The sequence below is a fragment of the Hipposideros armiger genome, unplaced genomic scaffold (genome assembly GCF_001890085.2).
Source record: "Hipposideros armiger isolate ML-2016 unplaced genomic scaffold, ASM189008v1 scaffold_41, whole genome shotgun sequence".
Taxonomy (NCBI): Eukaryota; Metazoa; Chordata; class Mammalia; order Chiroptera; family Hipposideridae; genus Hipposideros; species Hipposideros armiger.
Genome location: NW_017731391.1, coordinates 3,502,291 through 3,521,258, shown reverse-complemented (window position 1 = coordinate 3,521,258; position 18,968 = coordinate 3,502,291). Strand labels below are relative to the sequence as shown.

General features: G+C 44.7%; 1 protein-coding gene across 7 annotated transcripts in view; it reads left to right on the top strand.

Annotated features, from left to right (window-relative positions):
* The window catches only part of SASH1 (SAM and SH3 domain containing 1), a 256,467-nt gene that overhangs the window by 157,573 nt on the left and 79,926 nt on the right, over positions 1 to 18,968 (top strand). For 5 of the 7 annotated variants that reach the window (XM_019638923.1, XM_019638924.1, XM_019638921.1 and 2 more), the window contains exons 3-5: positions 1,531 to 1,587; positions 2,588 to 2,638; positions 2,765 to 2,814. In XM_019638923.1, the coding sequence (XP_019494468.1) occupies positions 1,531 to 1,587; positions 2,588 to 2,638; positions 2,765 to 2,814 (158 nt within the window). The remainder of the gene's footprint in view (positions 1 to 1,530; positions 1,588 to 2,587; positions 2,639 to 2,764; positions 2,815 to 18,968) is intronic. The other 2 variants (XM_019638922.1, XM_019638926.1) reach the window with 1 other exon arrangement.

Sequence of the window (18,968 nt, the reverse complement as noted above, 5' to 3'; positions counted from 1 at the left end):
TATATATATATATATATATATATATATATATATGTCAATTCTACCAACACTTGTTTCATACTCTGCACACAGGTGTTTTGTCCAAGTGTATGTCAGAACACCTGCTAGCTTTAACTCTTTGTAATTTCTCAGGCTCGATGTTGGGTTCTCAAGCGTTTGCTGTATTTTTTATTAGATATTTTTATGTCTTAAACATCTCATATTCAGACATGCATGATTGTAATTAGTAATCCTCTGCACGTTTGTCATTGATATCATCTGACATCCATCAATGTCACATAATAATGGAATACTGCCAATAGTCCATTCTGTTCTCTCTTCAAGCATCAGATAGGTCCTCAACTTAGTGGGTAATTTTAGAAGCTTCTTCTAATTTGTGTAGTATTTTTACTGTAGGATGTGTTTGCGCTAAGAAATGCTTCTTAATGATGATCGTCTTAAGAGATGAAATTAATATTTGCTCTGAAAAACATTATTTTGTGATATGTTCTGGAAAAAAAACAAAAAACGGACACATCACTGTGCCAGCTCTCCTGTTTAACGTTTCCTGTTTCTGATAAAACAGATGTTCTACATGGAAACATTAGCTGGGTCCATTATTTTAAAGGACGAGTTTCAATATATTATATATCAAACTACACCCCCAGCAATTTCTTAAAAAGTAACTAAAACACAGTTAAATGTCTATTATAAGTAACCTGTGAAGATGAATTGTTTAGAATGTTACTTCCTGATCATCACTTAACATGGTTATGAACAAGCAGCTGCTTTGTGTGTAGGAATAGGTACATTGTGTAGAATACACCATAAGTAGTGTGTTTATGATATTGAGTGCCAAACGATGTTCTCCATAAATAAATTTATTAGAAAAATGCAGATAACATATACAACACTAGCAGAAAATGCCCTATCATGGACTGTTACCTAGTGAGGTAGAGACTTCGAGTTTGAAGGGAAGTTAAGAACTGAAGAGGGAGAGAGAGGCGAATCAGGCTTTGTTTTATTTTGGATGGTTATGGAAGGACATGGAGTAGAGTTGGATGTTAAAGGGATGATTTCAGAGACAATGTCAGGAGCTAACAGATTCTCTCATCATTCTGAGGCTTCTATACTGATTTAAGGGGAAAAACTTGCAGACTATCCCTTTGTTTACCTCCTGCTCTTTAAGTCTGTAAATTTCTTCATGAGATGCTAAGCAGTTAGCCATCAGGGTGTCATGATTGGTCCACATGCCAGGAACCTCCGAAATCCATATCCCTTTTATTGATGACACCTGAGTCTGACGCCATATCAATTAGAATTGGATGTAACTCGAACATTCCCATACATTGTTTTTGAAAAATGGTGTATCAAGTTTGGGAAAGAAATATAAATTTGTCCTGTAATACACAAAGTTGGCAATAAAAACCAGGATGTTAACCATAGAGAAATTCTACGGGGCTTCATGCCACTCTATTTTTTCATAACAAATAAGGCCCTGGGATCAGGGGTGAGGTGTTGCCAGTCCATGTAAACACTTTTCTCTTTCAGCCTTGTCCAAAATCATCCCATTCTCAGATTGACTCACCCCAGCACATTCATTTCGTGGTCTATATTTATACTGGATTCCTATTACCTATTTACACTTATGCATTTATTCTGTTATAATTATTTGAATATTTCCTTGCTAAGTTTTTAAAACATTGGTTTAGTTTTATAATCGTGCTAATGGTGGAACAGGCAGCTTTAATACATTGAATAATTAGTTGCAAGTGAGAATTCATAATTTGAGATGATCATGTTCCCCTTTTCCGAATGTTCGCTGAGACGAACAAAACAAGCTTCCTACATACATGTGCAATCCTGAAGAATATAACAACACAGTCTGATTATTGGAAAACTCAATTAATCTGATATTTCAGATGTGTATAATATGAGTGATGTTACCTCATCCTCTAAAACTGCCCAACGTCTTGCTTACCAGTTGATGATGGGAGATGGGGCGAGGGGGACACCCCTGGACTGTGGACCACACTTTGATGAGGACCCCCACTTTAGCACCATTTAGAGTTAGAATTTTTCTCATGAAAAAATAGGTGTGGTGCTCTGTGCTCTGTTTACCACTATAACTTACTGTCCACTTTCCTAAAGACACTTGCACCTAGCCCTACATTACTGAATAGCCTGAGTGCGTTTAGAACTTTAAAATCAGATTGGAACGCCACCATTATTGGAAAAGAAACTGAACACACATGAGTCTATGTAACACTGTAAATTCTATGTCCTAGTCACGGTCTAATCACATCTAGAGAATTACTTCACCATTAACTGTCAGTATCCGTCAATTAGATTGGAGTTGTTTCTTCTGTAATAAATTGTCAGTAGCATCAAGTGGTGAAGTTCGGAGAACAGTCCAATGTTAAGAGACTAGAGCTCTCATTGAAAAGACACTTTAGCTTTTCCAGAAAAATCTGTTTATCTCCACCATCTCCTCCCACTGTACCCTAGCGTTTCCCAGATTCCCCCATCTCTTCTTACATATCTATTTGTCTTTCTGGTGTATGCCACGTTTGGAAGCCTCGTTAAACCAGCATCTGTTCTGTTTTAGGAGAAACCCGATGCCAGCCCCACGTCACTTCAGCTGCGGTCCCAGATCGAAGTAAGCACAATGACTTTAATCATCTATTTTTGCTTCTGCCTGTTTTCTTTTTAAAGTGATATTCTGAACACATCAGATGAAACCTGCTGCTCTGCCTGTACTGACGCTGTGAATTTTCTCTCCTAGGAGTCTCTGGGCTTCTGTAGCGCCGTGTCAACACCAGAAGTGGAAAGAAAGTAAGTTTCCCTCCCTTTGCCCAGGATCAGAATTTCTAAGAAGGTGTCTTTTAGGTCTATCCTGATGGAAGTCAAAGGGGTGATCGTGGTATGTATGTGGTGCTTGATGTTATTTTCCTCATGTGTGGCGTGCGTATATATCTAAGTGGATAAGAGTGTGTATCCAGTTATATATAATACTATTGGTGATGCCTGATGATTCTGCGAAGAGTTACTGACTTCACACTGCTTATTGTGAGCGAACCCTAAATAAATATGCCTGGAAGTGAGCGTGGAGAGAGGGAAAGGGCAGTTCAGTCAACCAAAATGGGCTTCCTTCTTTCATGTTCACTTTTGATATGCGATGAAAGTCATAAAGAAGCCAGGCACAAAAATAAAATACATTTCAGAATAAAACAATGACTTAAATACCCTCCTCTGCATTTTGCTTTGGTGGGTGACCTTAAAACAGGACTAAATGCTTGTGTCAGAAGATGGCAAACACTTAACTAACCTTTCCTGTTAAAGGTAATATTTTGGCTTTCTTTTCCTAACGTGGACCCTGTCATTTTCACTCTCATGGTAGATAATTCTATGTTATATCTTGTATTTCCAGTATTTCTTTTAGGCAACTTTACAAAACAAAAACAAAGCAAGTGTTTGTTTGTTTTTTTCCCCCCTCTTTTTCTATAACCTTTTCCTTTTCTACTTTATTCCATCGTAATTATGCCAGAATGTTCTGTTTATGATCTTCTGAGGTAAAGAAATTTTAAGAAAGTCCACATGTTTAAACAGACACTTCCTTTGGCACAGGGCCGCTTATCCTGTTTCATGCCAAGAGAGGCATAGAAGTGGTTTAGGAATCAAGTATTTCTGGAATGAAAAGCACACGTTGGGAGAGCGTGTGTGCGCTTCACAGCACAGCCTCCCTTAATCCGTCCACGTGTGTGTGCTGTGGGCGCAGAGGCGGCTTCAAGGAGGGAAGGCAGCTCTGCCAAGCCTTCAGCCCTCAATTTAAGAGGCGAAGCCGATTTGCTTCAGGATCGAGCAACGATGGGGGTGATGAGCAAAAGAAAAGCAAGGCCATTGCCCACTCAAGGTTAGAGGATAAGTGTGCGGTTAACATGAATGTCCCTTGTTTTGGTTGCATATATCTGCCCAGCCCCTTAATAATGTGGAGGCTGAAAAAGCCAAGAGATTTGACTTGACATTGATTTTGAAATTGGAGGTACCATGGTGATGTTGAACCGAACCTGGGCAGAAGTATGTAGTGAATGGGATGTAGGTTCGCCTGACCTAGTTTGCTACCTATATGCTGTGATTCAGACTGAGACCTCAGGTGTTCTCTCACAATCTCCGAATCCTTCAGGACACGAGAGATGTTTGCCTGTCCTCCTAAGAGGAAGTGACTCACCAAAGTTGTACTAATCTTAGGCTGGGCATTTCTTCTTCCCTTCAATTGTGGGTAGTCATTCTTTCTGTGTTTATATCCTTCACTTAGTAAAATATGGCATGACTCTTGTGGGTAGGACAGAGACTGACAGCCTCCTCTGAGGTTAACAAAAAAAACTGAAAACACACATATACAAAGGCTGTTGACCACCCTAACTTCTTCATCTGTAATACTGCCATTTTGTTTCTGTTCTTTTAAGTGGTTTACTTAAACTTAGGTGTTTGTAAGTTTTAATACATTTTTGTCCTTCATTTTTCTATTAATAGCTTTTGAAAATTGTGGAACTCCTTTTTATTTTTACGTTAAAAAATTTGAAAAAAATTTAATCTTACGGAAAAGTTGCAAGAATTGTACAGTGAACTCCCATATAAATTTTATTTAGACTCACCAATTTGCATACTTTCTCACCTATGTTCTTTGTCTCTCTCATATAATATCACTAATTATTATTATTGCTGAGTTATGAGAGTAAGTTGCAGATATCATGGTACTCACCCCTAACTAAAATAATTCAATATATATCTCCTAAGGACAAGGTCGTTCTCTTACAGAACCACAGTATAATTATCAAATAGAGGAATTTTAATGCTGACTTTCCTAACATGCAGTTCATATTCAAGTTTCTTTAATTGTCCCAGTAATGTCTACTATAGTACTTTTTTTTTTCAATCCAGCACTTTAAAAAACCATTCATTGCATTTACATGTCATGTCTCTTGTCACATTTAATCTGAAAGGATTTCTTGGCCTTTCTTTGTCTTTTATGATATTGGTAATTTTTTAAGAGTGTGGTCTAGTTGTTTTATGAAATATTTCTCAATCTGGGTTCTTTTTCAAGATGCAGGAAATGCATTTTTGATGTGTTCTCCTCAGTGCATTGCATCATGATAACAGTTTGCCCTATTATTGGTGATATTAATTTTGATCATTTAATAAGGTGATGTCTGACTGTTTTCTTCTGGAAAGTTACAGTTTTCCCTTTGCAATTAAATATTCTCTGGATAGATAATATGACTATCTATATCTTGTTTCTCATCAAACTCTTACTAATGGTTTTAGATTTCTCTAATGACTCTTGGCTGAATCAGTTTTTACTGCGACTTGCAAAATGGTGGTACTCATTCTTAAATTGATAATTATTTTAGGTTAAATCTTCCAAAAACATTTTTCTGAAAAGATCAAGGTATCACTCTGGGATGCTCTAGGTCACATTATAATCTGAGTAGTTTTGATACCATGTTTATATTGAATTATTTGTATTTGTGTACTTGAAAATGCAAATATTTTGAAATGCAAAGTCCTGCTATTCTTCGGCTCAAAATGCTTACAACAGCTTTGCAAGCCCTGGGTGATGACCTGGCAAGCCAGTTGATTGTATCTGGTTAATTCGTGTCTGCCAACCAAAATACTCTTCTAAGTCAGCAGTGTTGTTTTATGGGCAGAAGTTTTCTTCTGCTTTTTATTCAAAAGGGAAGCAAACTCAGTAAACAAAAGTGGGCAAATCCTGCAGGTTCCCGCCCAGAAGCAGAGGCAGAGATGGAAATGGGCCAGGTTGCAGTGGAGGGGTTAACCCTGTGGTTCCTTCCCTGCAGACCCACAGCCGTCCCCCGCCCCCAACCCCTGGGCAAGGGGCCTGGGCACACCTTCTCTCTTCCCTTCTCCCCCAGTTAAATCCTGTTCTAAGGGGGGTATCAGGCATTAATTATGATGTAAGTGTATGATTTCTGAAAAAGGTGTCACCTCTCCCAGAAGTACTTAACATTTAACAGGTATGAAGTCTTCCATTATAGGACTATAGCTCTGACTGGAAATGACAGAGGAGGTGGGCCTTTGGTAGGTGAGGTGAGCAGTGAGAAGCCTAATATACCTGACATCACTGCTCCTGGAGACCCTGCCAAGTGGGGCTGCTAGGGCAGTATTTGGCCTGTAGCTGTGCGTGACCTGCAGGATAGGTAGATGGATAGATAGACAGACAGACAGATAGGTAACAGACCCAACCCCCACCAGTTTGACAAAAGCCCCATTCATCCTTATTTTCTGACAATCTTCATATGCTTTCACTGAAAATATAATAAATATTGCATCTATTTACGTTGGCTATTGATGAGACTACTTACTTCATTCCACCAGTCCTGGATTTATGTCAACTGGCTGAAAGGTGAACATTAGTTAAATTTCTTGTTACTCACCAGTTAGTCTAAGAATTGTCTAGAAAGCAAGGCTTTTTTTCTTTTTTTTTTTTTCCGGATATATCTTTAACTCTATGTATTAGGAACGAGTTGAGCTACAGATAACAGAAAACGTGGCGTAAACAAACCCAAGGTTCATGAGGTACATCCTTGTGCCATGATTGGCACTGGGGCTCGGGTAAGCCCACAGGAACCCAGACTGTGTTTGCTTTTGTTTGTTTTGTCCTCCTGGTTTTAAAGTGGCTGCTGCATCTTCCAGGTGGGAAGGAGAAGCAGAGTGAAGGGAGGAAGGTAAGAGGGAAACAGGCCACAGGCACGTGCTTCAGAAAGCTTTCCTAGAAGCCCTGTCCATCACACCCCACTGGGTCCCACTCATTTCTTCACGCCTGTCACCGAGCACGGGCTTGGTGTGTGCAGGCCTCTGTGCTGGGTGCTAGGATATTGTGATGAAGAACTGACACGAGCTGCATGTAGGAAAATGGGCTAGAAAACAGTTATACAACTGAAATAGTGCTGTGGAGAAAAATAAAGCAAAGCAAGGGGACCCAGAGTAGGGGAATTGGGAGAAGCGAGTATATTTAACTGAGCCCAGGGCTGCCGTGAACAAAATGGGCTGCTTAAGGAAGGAGGGAGAGAACAGAGCTAATTCTCCCAGCTAATCAGTCTGAGGGCCGATCCTACCGTCTGACAAGCCAAAAGCAATTAAAGATCAACTTCAACAGCGATATCTCTGGAACACATGGAACAGGAGAATACAGAGACTGCAATCTGAATATAAAGGACACACACCACTTAAGTCCACCCAGCAAAGACTGAGAGATGTAGTGATCTACCAAATACATCGAAGCAATCACAGAGCGACAGCCAGAATGAGGAAACAAAGAAACATGTCCCAAATAAAAGATCAGAAGGAACCTCTAGAAATGGAGCTAAATGAAACAGAGATACCCAACCTTTCAGAGACAGAGTTTAGAACACTGATGATAAGAATGTTCAAGGAACTTAGTGAGAATCTCAGCAAAGAGATAGCAAACATAAAGAAGGATAGAAAAACCATAAAATATAACCAGTCAGAATTAAAGAATACAATAACTGAAATGAAGAACACACTCGAAGTTATCACCCGTAGATTAGATGAAGCAGAGGATCGGAACAGTGATATAGAAGACAAAATAGCAGAAATCACCCACTTGGAACAACAAAAAGGAAAAAGAATAAAACGCAATGAAAGTAGTTTAAGAGACCTGTGGGACAAGATCAAGCGCAACAACATTCGCATCATAGGAATACCAGGAAGAAGGGCGAATAGACACCGTGTAGGAAACTAGCAGGATTTCCACAGTAAGTTCATCTTTTATTTGTACGTGTCTACCTATAGAAACAGGGTAGTCTGAAAATTAGCGCAAAGCCTAACAAATAAAGGGTGTCAGGATTATGTAGATTTATTACTTTCGAGGAAGCCAGCTGAGGGGAGAGGAGGGAGAAGGAGAGGCCAGAGAGCAAGCCATTCCGAGAGCAGGGGAGCCCGTCTGGTTCTTTCTAGGTGTGTGTCTATTGAATAGATGGAAGTAGTCTTTATGGGGTTGGCTCATATGGAGTGAAAATTGTAAAAGAAAAAGCAGGAAATAGTAGATGATGCTTGTTGAGGAACTGATCGATGCACTTAACATGGACTCATTTAATACAGCAGTCCTGTGAGGTTCAGTAGGATATCATTCCCATTTACAAACGCAGAAACGGAGGCACAAGGAGATTCATAAATTGCCCAAGGCTACACAGCTAAATAGTGGCAGAGCCCAGGTTTGATCCCAGTTGAGAACCCAGGCTCCTAACCACTACACTGTAATTCCAAAGTACTTACAATTGTATTGCTTTTGCAAATGGAGAGGTTAGAGACAAACTGAGTTCATTAGCATTAAAAAAAATAGCAGCAGTTAAAAGGTACACTCCAGACTTTCTCTTGGAAGTAGGAGCAAGTTTTACTCTCATTCAGATATAAGCTGGGTCTCATATTTATAGAGGCAGGAAGGTCCAAAATAAATCCCCAAACGTCACCTTAGCCAGTATTTATAAGCTCTTTTCTACTAAGTCTTTCACCAGAGTTGAACATTCACTGATTTAAGTTTCACTTTTTTTATTACCTATGACTACACTTGAACTATTTTATGGTGAGAAAGTCCAAAAATATATAGCAAGATAGGAGAGGAAGATAAATAAAAGGGGGGAAAGCCAACAGAGCAGTGTCTTGGAGTCGAATAAAATGGATGGAATATAGTTGATAAATGTTCTGTGCGAGCGTTCCCTCCATTTGGACATGGCTTCGCTCTTGGATGTGTTTCCTCTGGCCAGCCGATTACTCTTGATGGTGTCAGCTTGCCTTTTCTCCCTCACAGAAAACTCCGTGTTCACCTCCTCTTTCCTCTTAGCCTTCAGGAAAAAAGCCCTGCGTGTGTTCATGTGTTCTGTTCCCCTCGCTCGTCTGCTCCTCTCGGAATCGCTTGCTCTCTGGCCTCTCCTTCCTCTTCCTCCTCTCCCCTCAGAGCCTGCTGTCTGCCTGCCTGTCCACCCGCCTCAGCCTTTGACCTGCTCTCCAGGCAGGAGGAAGCTCCTGCAATTTCTCACACGGGCCATGTTCTCCCATGGCGCGGGGCGCCTCTGAAATCACTGCTCTTTCCCGTGGGGTGTCTGTACCCCACTGTCTCGCCATCTTCCCCACCCTCCTTCTGTGGGCACGCTCCACTCAACCTTAAACATTCAGCTCTGCCCGTGGCGCCTCCCAGAGGTAGCCCTCGTGCGCAGAGTTGCGGTGAGGCATCCTGCTCCTGGGCCTGCTGGGCGCTCCTGCCTCTGTTGCAGTAACTGCAGTTATGGGTGTGCATATTGAGAGAGAGAGAGAGAGAGAGAGAGAGAGAGAGAGAGAGAGAGAGAGAGAGTGTGTAGTCACCTCGCACCCTGAACTCCGGATTTTTACATAAAACACTTTCAATAATGGATAAACGAGTGAGTGCGCGAGTGTGTACAAATGTGTAGTTCTTCTCCACCCCATAAAAAGCTTGCTGTTTTTTAGACCGTAATTCTGTCTCTCTCCTCCCTCAGTTACTGAACTTTCCCCCTGAGCCGGACCCCTCTCTTCATTCCCTGCAGAAACGCCCTTTCCAAGGTCAGTGGCGCAACAGGAAGCATCCCAGAGCTGGCTCCCACTCGCAGACCCTTGTTGCATTTGCCACTGCTGGCTTCCCTTTGGTCACACTTCTCTCTTTGCCATTGGTGTCTGCGACATCGCGGTTCCAGTTTCTCCTCCTTACTTGGTGCAGTTCCCTTTTTTCTGGCCACCCTTGCTGTGGCTGTTCCCCTGGGGCTTTTTGTCCAGCCTACAAGATCTCCCCAGACACTTACCCACGCCCGTGGCTTTAAACTGTCGTGTCTAGGCGCCCACCTCAAATCTCCATCTCTCCCCGTGCCCCTTTCCCAACCCGGTGCCCTGCCTGCTGCAGCCTTTTGCTGAATGCCTGCGCACTGCTGTTGCTGTCCCCCCAAGCAGTGCATGCTTATAGCAGAACTCATTGTCTTTCTCTCTCCGACAACCTGCTATTTGTCCATACTCCCCACTTTCTATCCCAGGGACCACTGTTCTGTGCGTCACCCAGCATTTACATCACTATCTCCTGCTTTTCTCCTGTGATCCCAGAACCTCATTGGCCACATCCTGTCGCTTTTACTTCAATAATGTGCCCTTTGTTTCCCTCTTTTTCATCTTCACCACTCCAAGTGATACCTTGAGTGCTCTTTTCATGAACTAGAAAAGAGCATTCAGGAAGTGACTCCCAGATTTTGTCCCCAAAGTACAGTTAGGTCCCAGCACACCGAAGGGGTGCCCGGATCCTCTCAGCGGCACCTGTAATTAGATCCTCTACATGTTTTCACCTTGAGAATCAAATCCCCCTGATGCAGCCCGCCTCAGCTTTATGCCTGCATCTCCCGTCTCCCGGTCACATGACCTAACTCCAGACCCACTGGATGCTCTTACCTCCTAGCGCCTCCGGGGCTGTTTGGAGTTCATACTTCAAAAGCATTTCCTCTTTTTAAGTCCTATGTTAAGAACTGCTTCTCCTCGAATGCTTTCTGGGTCCCTTCACTGGCTGTATCTTTTTCACCTTTCGGAATCCAGTAGCATTTTGCATGGATCTGCTGTCTCTCTTAATGTGCTTTAACAAATATCATCATTATCATCGTCATCATCATTGTCGACACCACAGCATCTTATATTAGGTTATTTTTGTGTATTGGACATTGTGCTAATCAGTTCTCTTGCATTTTATCATTTAATTTTTTTTATGAACCCATTGAGGTATGTACTGTTTTTGAGAGTACAGTTGACCCTTGAGCAACGTGGGTTGGAACTGCATGGGTCCATTTAGATTTTTTTCCCCCCCAGTAAATATACAGGTGGCCCTCCATGTCTATGTGTTTCATACCCATGGATTCAACCAACTGCGGGTCGAAAATAGCATTTTTGATCCGCGGTTGGGAATCCACAGATGCAGTGGGCTGACTGTATGCATTGTTCTACGCCATTTTATATACAGGACCTGGGCATCCTTGGATTTGGGTATCTGCCGGGGGTCCTGGAGCCAATCCCCTGTGGATACCGAGGGAAACTGTAAGTTTTGGGGGAGTCAAAAGTTATACATGGATTTTTTTTTTAAATTTTATTGGGGAACAGTGCGTTTTTTTTCCAGGACCCATCAGCTCCAAGTCAAGTAGTTGTTTCAATCTAGTTGTAGAGGGTGCATCTCAGCGGCCCATTTGGGATCGAATCTGCAGCCTTGGTGTTATGAGCACTGCGCTCTAACCAACTGAGCTAACCAGCCACCCCGATATATACATGGATTATACATGGAGTTTTCACTTTGCGGGGATCCGTGCCCCTAACTCGCTCATTGCTCAAGGGTCAGCTATAATTAGCTTGCCTAAGGCCCTAGAGCTGGAGACAAAAGCCCTAATCCAGCCTGAGTGCCGTTATAGCCTTGGGGTTCAGATGCCCTGCCTGATACCAGACTCTGCATTCAAATCCAGGCTCGCTCTTACCAGCCCTGCGACTCTTGGCAAATTACTTAATGTTTGTGTCTACAGTTCCCATGACTCTAAAATGAGGATGATCAGTATAGTATCCACCTCACCTAGTAAGCTATTTAGCACCCAATAAGTGCTCCATAATCTTGTCTGTTATCATTATGTATATTGTCTGGCCCAAGTTCATGCCCTTGCGCTTGGCTCTATCTACTTCCTACTTTCTAACCCCACCCAGCCCAACCTGTTCATGAGCTCCTTGAGGCTGAGAGCTGGCTCTCTTCCTCTCTGGATTTTCTTCAGTGTCCAGAACACTAGTTTGCACAGCGCAAGTGCTCATGAAGTACTCACATTGAATTCATTGAATGCCTCCAGTTCTTTGAGGTAAGGATTTAACTGGATTGCCCCCAGAACTAGAATTACGGGCGACCTACTTTGGTCTCACCTGTCACCCAGCATGAGCCAATGTCTCCTTAAGCTGATAGCATTGTAATAAGAAGAAAGTGCTCTCTGTGAATATTAACATTTAAAGGACACCTGTGAAAACATGTGAAAAAACATGTAGTGGAGAGAAAAAGAGCTTCCACAAATACTCAAATCTATTCCTAAGGGCTGCCTGTCCTCCTCGCCTCACCTGATTCTATTCTGAAGTCTTGTTCAAGTCTCCTCCGATTTTTCCTCCTCTGTTAAATAGAAATAAGAGACCACGTAATATCTCCAGATAAAGGTACAATATCAAGAAGCACACACAAAATATTATGGTTGTATTAAAAATCGCGAAAACTTTTTAAACCTGCAATTTTGTTGGGAAAGGACATTTATTTTATTTTCGGTAACAGCTTTATTGAGATAATTCACATACCATACAACTCACCTATGAAATACAATTCAGTGGTTTTTAATATATTCACAGAGTTTTGTGACCATCACCACAATCAAATTTGAGAGTATTTCTGTCAGTTCAAGAACAAACCTATACCCCTTGGCTATCGCCCTCAAAATTCTCTCATTTCCCTCACCCCTAAACAACCATGAATCAATTTTCTATCTCTGTGGATTTGCTTATTCTGGGCATTTCGTAGAAATGGAGTTAGGGGCTTTAAGTGACTGGCTTGTTTCACGTAGCATGTTTTCAAGGGTTAGCCATGTTCATTCCTTTTTTATGTATGTATATGCCACATTTTGTTTATCCACTTATTGATTGATGTACATTTAGGGTTGTTTTAACTTTGGGGCTATTATGACTAATTCGGCCATGAACATTTGTGTACAATTTTTTGTGTGGTTATTTGTTTTCTTGTTTTTTTAATGAACTTTATTGCGATATAGTGCACATACCATACAAGTCACCCATTTAAAGTGTACAACCCAAAGGGGTTTAATATATTCACAGATGTGTCACCATCACCACAGTCAATTTAGAACATTTTCATCACCTCACAAAGAAGCCCTGTTACTCTTTAGCAATCAAGTCCTCTGACTTCCAATGACCCCAGCCCCAAGCAACCACTAATCTACTTCCCGTCTGTGTAGATTTGCCTATTGAGGACATTTCCATAAATAGAGGGAAAGTACATTCTTTGAAAGAAAATCTGTTTGTCACAGCTCCATTAAGAATAGAACTTTGGATCCAGTTTTTGGTTCCTTTGGATCCAGCCTCCTGGAGATAGGTAAGAAATTCTCCTTTTAGTAAGTTCTTTCCTAAGTGAGACCTCCTGGCTCTTCCTCAGCAAGCTTATTCCTGGCGACGGCTCGAGTGGGGCTCAGGCTCCATTGCTTCGTGGAAGCCCCGGAGGCCAGGGTCTGCCGCCTGTGCTCACGTGGGCTCCTCCTCCCGTGTGACGGGCTGGGTAGGGCTCTCTCCACTCGTTCTCTTTCGTAGATGTGAGCACCGGAGACCTGTGGGCTGTGTGATCATTAGTCCTCCTTAGGAAGAGGCCAGGTTCCGTGAGGCTTGCTCGTGAGATCTGAGAGTTTGCTGGGAAATCCAGGTCAAGCCGTGCCTGGAGCTGAGACTAACGCATCCTGTTTCCACATCCTGTTTGTGGCCGGGCTGTGGGTGGAAAGGGGAACACCAGGTTTTCCCCATGGGCATTGTGCACGTGTGCGCTAGCGTGGGGAAGCCATGTGAAGGCATGTCCTTGAGAACAGTTCACAAGTCGGCCTGGTTCAGGTGGATGTGCCTTTGCTGCATGCCCAGTGCCCTCCCAGGAAAGAGAGGTGGGCGCTTGTGCTTGTTAGAGCAGCACCAGGCGACGGGGACTACCACTGTCTGATCCTTCAAGCTCACCAGGGTGGCAAATACAGGCAGAACAGCAAGCTTAGGTTTCAGGAGTTAAGTGGCTGCACCAAGGGCCAGGAATTAGGGTGTATGCTATGTATTCTTTTGCTTTAATCAAGGTACCAATAGCCATCTGCCAAGCCTGTGGGAACAAGGGCGAGGTCACTGTCCAGGGGGCCGGAGCTTTCCAAGCGCTCCCCATCTGTGATTGATCATCTGCGATGCGTCAGCCCTCCGGGCTTCAGCTCAATTGCACAGTGATCAGTTGGAGTCAGGTGGTCTCCAGGGTTCCTTCTAGTTTGAGCCGTCTTTCATTTGCCGACCCAGTCCAAAGTGTGCCCTGTTCTGCGTGGACCGGCAAGTTCTGCATGGACGTCCGCATATGCTGCTGTGCCGTCGCTGCTGTCTGCTTTGGTGTTGGACAGAACCTCTGAAGCTCTGCGCTAGTTGTGGGAGTTAGATTCTCTAAACCTCAGGTTCCTAATCAATGAAAAATGCATAATAAAAGCTCTTTCCGAGGGTCACTGTGAAAAATGCCTAGTATGCCGCCTGGCATAGGACAGGTGCTCACATTTCACTTCCTGTGTCCCCACCTCTAGAATATAGGGCACTGCCCATGGCGATGGCAGGGTGACTGCAGTTTTCATCCTGTCTTATTAGACGGTGCCACACTCACAGCTCGTTGATGGCCACAGCCACTGAAAATATGCCATTCCCACCTGAGCTTTCCTTTCCCTGCCCCAAAGAGAGGAAGCCGGGACACAGCCACATTTCCACAGAGCGTGTGCAGCGGCAGCGTGCTGGGGTATGTGTTTGTGCAGGCAGATCTGTGCCTGCACATGTGTGTGCTCCGTCACACAGCATATTTGAGGGGCTCAGCATTCCAGAGTGCAGGGGGGCTCAGGGCAGGAGCAGCTGTGCCAGATTCTCCACCTCAGCTGTTCCGCTCTGAAAACTGTGTAGCCTTAACTCTGTCTGGTGAGTGCGCCTCCAGCTGACCCAGCCCCGGCTCCAGTCCACACGCCTGGGCTGCGTCCTTTCTGTGTGACTGCTGGAGACAGATGCGCTGGCCGGCCGGCCGGCCGGGAGGTATTCGGTATCCAAGGTGGCTGCTGGTTATTCTCTCTCCTGCAGGGGAGGGGATTGGAATATTGGGCCAGGGAGGAGGGTGGGGGCGGGAGGGAGACTCTCAGTAAATAAATAACGTCCTTTTCCTGGCAGGAGTCAGGAAAGTCCCATACCTACAACTTCTATGTATAAATCCTTCTAACAAAACTGTAAGGTAAATGGTAGTCTGCAGTTAAGGAAACTGAGGTTTAGAAAGACTATGTGACTTACCAAGATCATGATCACAACCTTGGGTGAGGCAGAGGTGGAGTTCTAGTCTAGACCTGTTTATCTGCCAGGGCCAGGCCTTCTGTCATAGACTCCATCACAAGGACTGTCACAAGAGGACAGACAGCGCTTAGGGAAGACCAGCGATGAGCTAGGCAGCTCATGAAGTTTAATTGAATAAGCCTTTTTCACATTTCTGTTGTAAGGATGGATATGCTAGGCCCTGGAAAGATGAATAGGATAGGCGAGGTAGCTGTCCTCTTGCAGCCTGAAGAAGACATGGCACAGTGACATAATGCTATGTGAGTACAAAGCAGAGGACCTGTCGGCAGAGCGACAGTTGATTCCTGGAGGACAGGCATGGGACTGGGCACCACATAGATTCGGTGTCAGTCAGGGGTCTGTAGGAGAGGCAGACATTAAGATAATGTCATTATAGCATTTTGACCTTCTGTATTTGTGGGGGCTGGTTCCACAGCCCAGTGGAGGCTGGTCTAGCATGGAGGGGGGGAAAAGATGCAGGGACGTGGGGAGGGAGGACAAACTGCCACCTACAAGGATGGGCTGAAACCCACGTCGTCTCGCCTCACCTCCAAGCAAGCCTCCGCCTTCAATGGCGCAAGGAACCTGCAGAAGAAGCTTCCTCCCTTCCTCCCTCCCTCCCTCTCTTCCTCCCCCTTCCTCCCTTCCTTCCTTCCTTCCTTCCTTCCTTCCTTCCTTCCTTCCTTCCTTCCTTCTTTCCTCCCTCAGGAGCAGAGCAAGGCACAGACAGGTCCAGGACTGAAAGAGCCCAAGGAGGGGACTTGGCAGGAATGCAAGAACTGTGGCCCAGCTGCTGTCCCATGCCATCCAGTGACCCAGGGGACATGTTATGACATGTGTCAGCTATGCCCTGCGCTGACCTTGAAGATAGAAATGGCTCGCGTTCTACTTTGCTTTCTACATCTCATGCTGACCTGGAACTGTGCAGAGCAGGCAGTTCTGGGAACCGTAATCCAGCTATGCGAAATTGACAGACTGCAGACCCACCAGGGGCTCCCAAAGGAATGTGAGAGCCAGAGGGATAACTGGGCAGCTTCTTAGGCAAAAACGGAGGGGAAGGGAATTCCAGGCAGACACCAGGTGTGCTAAGGTGTGTGAGTACAACGTTTTGGGGCTGGACACGTGGCTCTGTCAGTGCAGCCCAAGGGCCAGCTTGAGGGAGCAGCTTAGGAGTTGCCTAGTGGTGGGTTTTGTATGTTAGAAGGACCATTGTCAGTGTGAGGAGGTGGGACTGGGTGCCCCCCAGGAGGCAGGGAGACCAGCGGGGGAAGAGAGAGATGCTAAAAGTCTGAAACTTGTCAGAGACTGTATTATGGCTCCACTTTTAAAATTCTTCCATCCACTGGCTCCCTCCTTCATCCAGTCCTTAAGGAGTGGCTCCCACGTGCCAGGCACCTTGGAAGGATGTGTGGTAGTCAAGAGCAAACCCGGCCCCCAACCTCTTGTCTAAAAGCTTTGTCCAAGTAAAACCTGATAGTCAGGACGCTGGAAGAATACTGGCTTCATGTGTTATCTTACCGTATCCTGGATTCCTTCTGAAACCTACCTTGTAATACTTTTATCTATATTTGGGAAGTGTTGAAGTAGAAAGATATGGCGGGATGAAGAAAGGAGCATGGGGGATGGGTTCTCCCAGTCTCCGCTGAGTTAAACCTGGGGTTCCAGGCACGTGCGTACATCAGAGTAAGCCGGAGAGCTTGTTGAAAAGACCCTCAGGCCTCGTCACAGCGCAGAGTTGGAGTTTCCAGATGTGGGATTCTGGATCCTTGAACCAGTTCCCCAGGAGGTTCCTAAGCAGCTTGCTTGCTGTTACGAATCCCAGCCCAAACCTGGTTCTTGGCTGTTGGATCGAGGCTCTGTGCTGCTTCTCCGACAGGTACTGGTGTGTCACTTCAGATAAAGCCGTGGGGTCATTACGGGGAAAGCTGCGAAGCCAAGTGAGACCAGCCAGGGGCTGACAGAGCGCAGGGAGCCGCTTAGGGTGCAGAGGTGGAGGGTGCGTGGCTGTGATGGAGGACATGTGTGGGAATTGAAAAAGAGGTCAGAATGGTGACAGATGTTAACTAGCCAGCGTGGTGATGATTTCGCGATGCATACAACTGTGAAATCATTATATCTTCTACCTGAAACCAACAATGTTATCTGTCAATTCTACCTAAAAAAAAATGCCATTTGAGATGACAGGAAAGCATGAGGTCCCATTTTTCATAGTATTCATAACATATAAAAATTTCTCTCAGCCGTTTCTGAAGGAATTAAAAGTGAAAGAAAAAAAAAGAAAGGCTGAAGTGGCTGTGGCAGTGGTCGCCGTGGAAAGGACCCAACCCTTTGTGCGGCCACCAGGAGATGTAGGTCAGTCATGGCCTGGAGGTAGCCCGTCACTGTGCTTCCAGCATGTCGTCAGCGAGGCGAGGAAGGGTCCCCCGTGCCCGGAGCTCCTCCCGCTTTGCCCTTCAGCGGTGGCTTCACCAGCTTCCGTGCTTCCCTCAGAGGAGCTGACAGAAGACAGCCTGGCAGCCCCCACCGCCCTCCCCGGGTTCCTCTGCATCCAGACAGCCCAGCAGCCAGTGTGGCCAGCGTGGCGTGGGCAGCGGTGAATGGCAGCCGCTGTTTGTTTCCACTGAGAAAGTTCTGACCAGCTTCCAGAGCCATCGCCATGGAAACAGACAGAGAAGCTAGTTGAATGGAGCCTCTCTTCCTCCCATCTCCTCTTCCTTTCCCCACCCGGAGGCTGAGGCTGATAGGGGCTCTATGCAGCCTGGCTTTTCCTGCAGGTCCATGCAAATTCGATAAGACTGTTGAAGGCCAGCTTTCCTTGCTGTGCCAGCCTCGTCCTCGGGGATAGATGCCCCGCGTGCAGCCCGGACCAGTCAGAGTGGCAGTCCATTTTCACACCGTTCCTGAGCGGGGGGGTCTGCCTCGCGCATACTGATGACCAAGCTGCCTCCTGGAGGCACAGCACACCCTTCCCGTCAGCCAGCCAGCCTCAAACCTCAGCCACATTTCCTTCCAGAAAAGCCTTCCCTGGATCACAAATTTATTACGCATATGCAGTAAAAAAGGAGAAATGGAGGGATGGACTAATTTTGCTCCATTTACAGAACAAGTAGCAGCCATTTAAAAAAATGTCAGCAAAGCTGCTTACAGTTGCTTTTTTTTTTTTTTTCTCATGTGATTAAAAACTAGCTTTTGTGGTAAACAACAGTGTACTAAAATCCGGTTTATTTTATTTTGCTTTTGACAATTCAGTAATTTTCAAGATAATAAAGACCACACTAAAATTTAAAGTTCACACCCAGGCCATAAAAGGAAGGCATTTAGTTTTTATTGGTTACCCCAGATTGGACAGGAGGCGTTCAAGGCCTTTTCATTTTTTTAACACCTTAGTTTACTTGCCTGTGGAGGAAACATCAAAACACAGAGCTTGACCTGGGGCTGCAGGCTCCAGGGGCCAAGTCACAAATATCAATTGTACTGTCAGTGCCAGTAATTAGAGAAAATGCAGCCTGCTTTGGCTTGGGAATCAAGTATTGTGCCTGGCTCTGTCAATGTAGTGAGAGGCCCTTGCTGTCATGAATCTGGTATTTTCCTGGGAAGAGCGTAGGCCTGGGTATCAGAAAAGCTGAGTTTAGTCACGTGCATGAACACTCCAGGCCTCAGTGTCTTCATCTGTATAATGGGGCTAGTTCTTTTCTGGGTCTCTGTGAACCTGTAATACGATGAGTTTTATATGAATGTGCTTGATAAAACCAGACCCAGTGCTTTATATCTTTTTTTTTTTTTTTTTTTTTTTTTTTTTTTTTTTT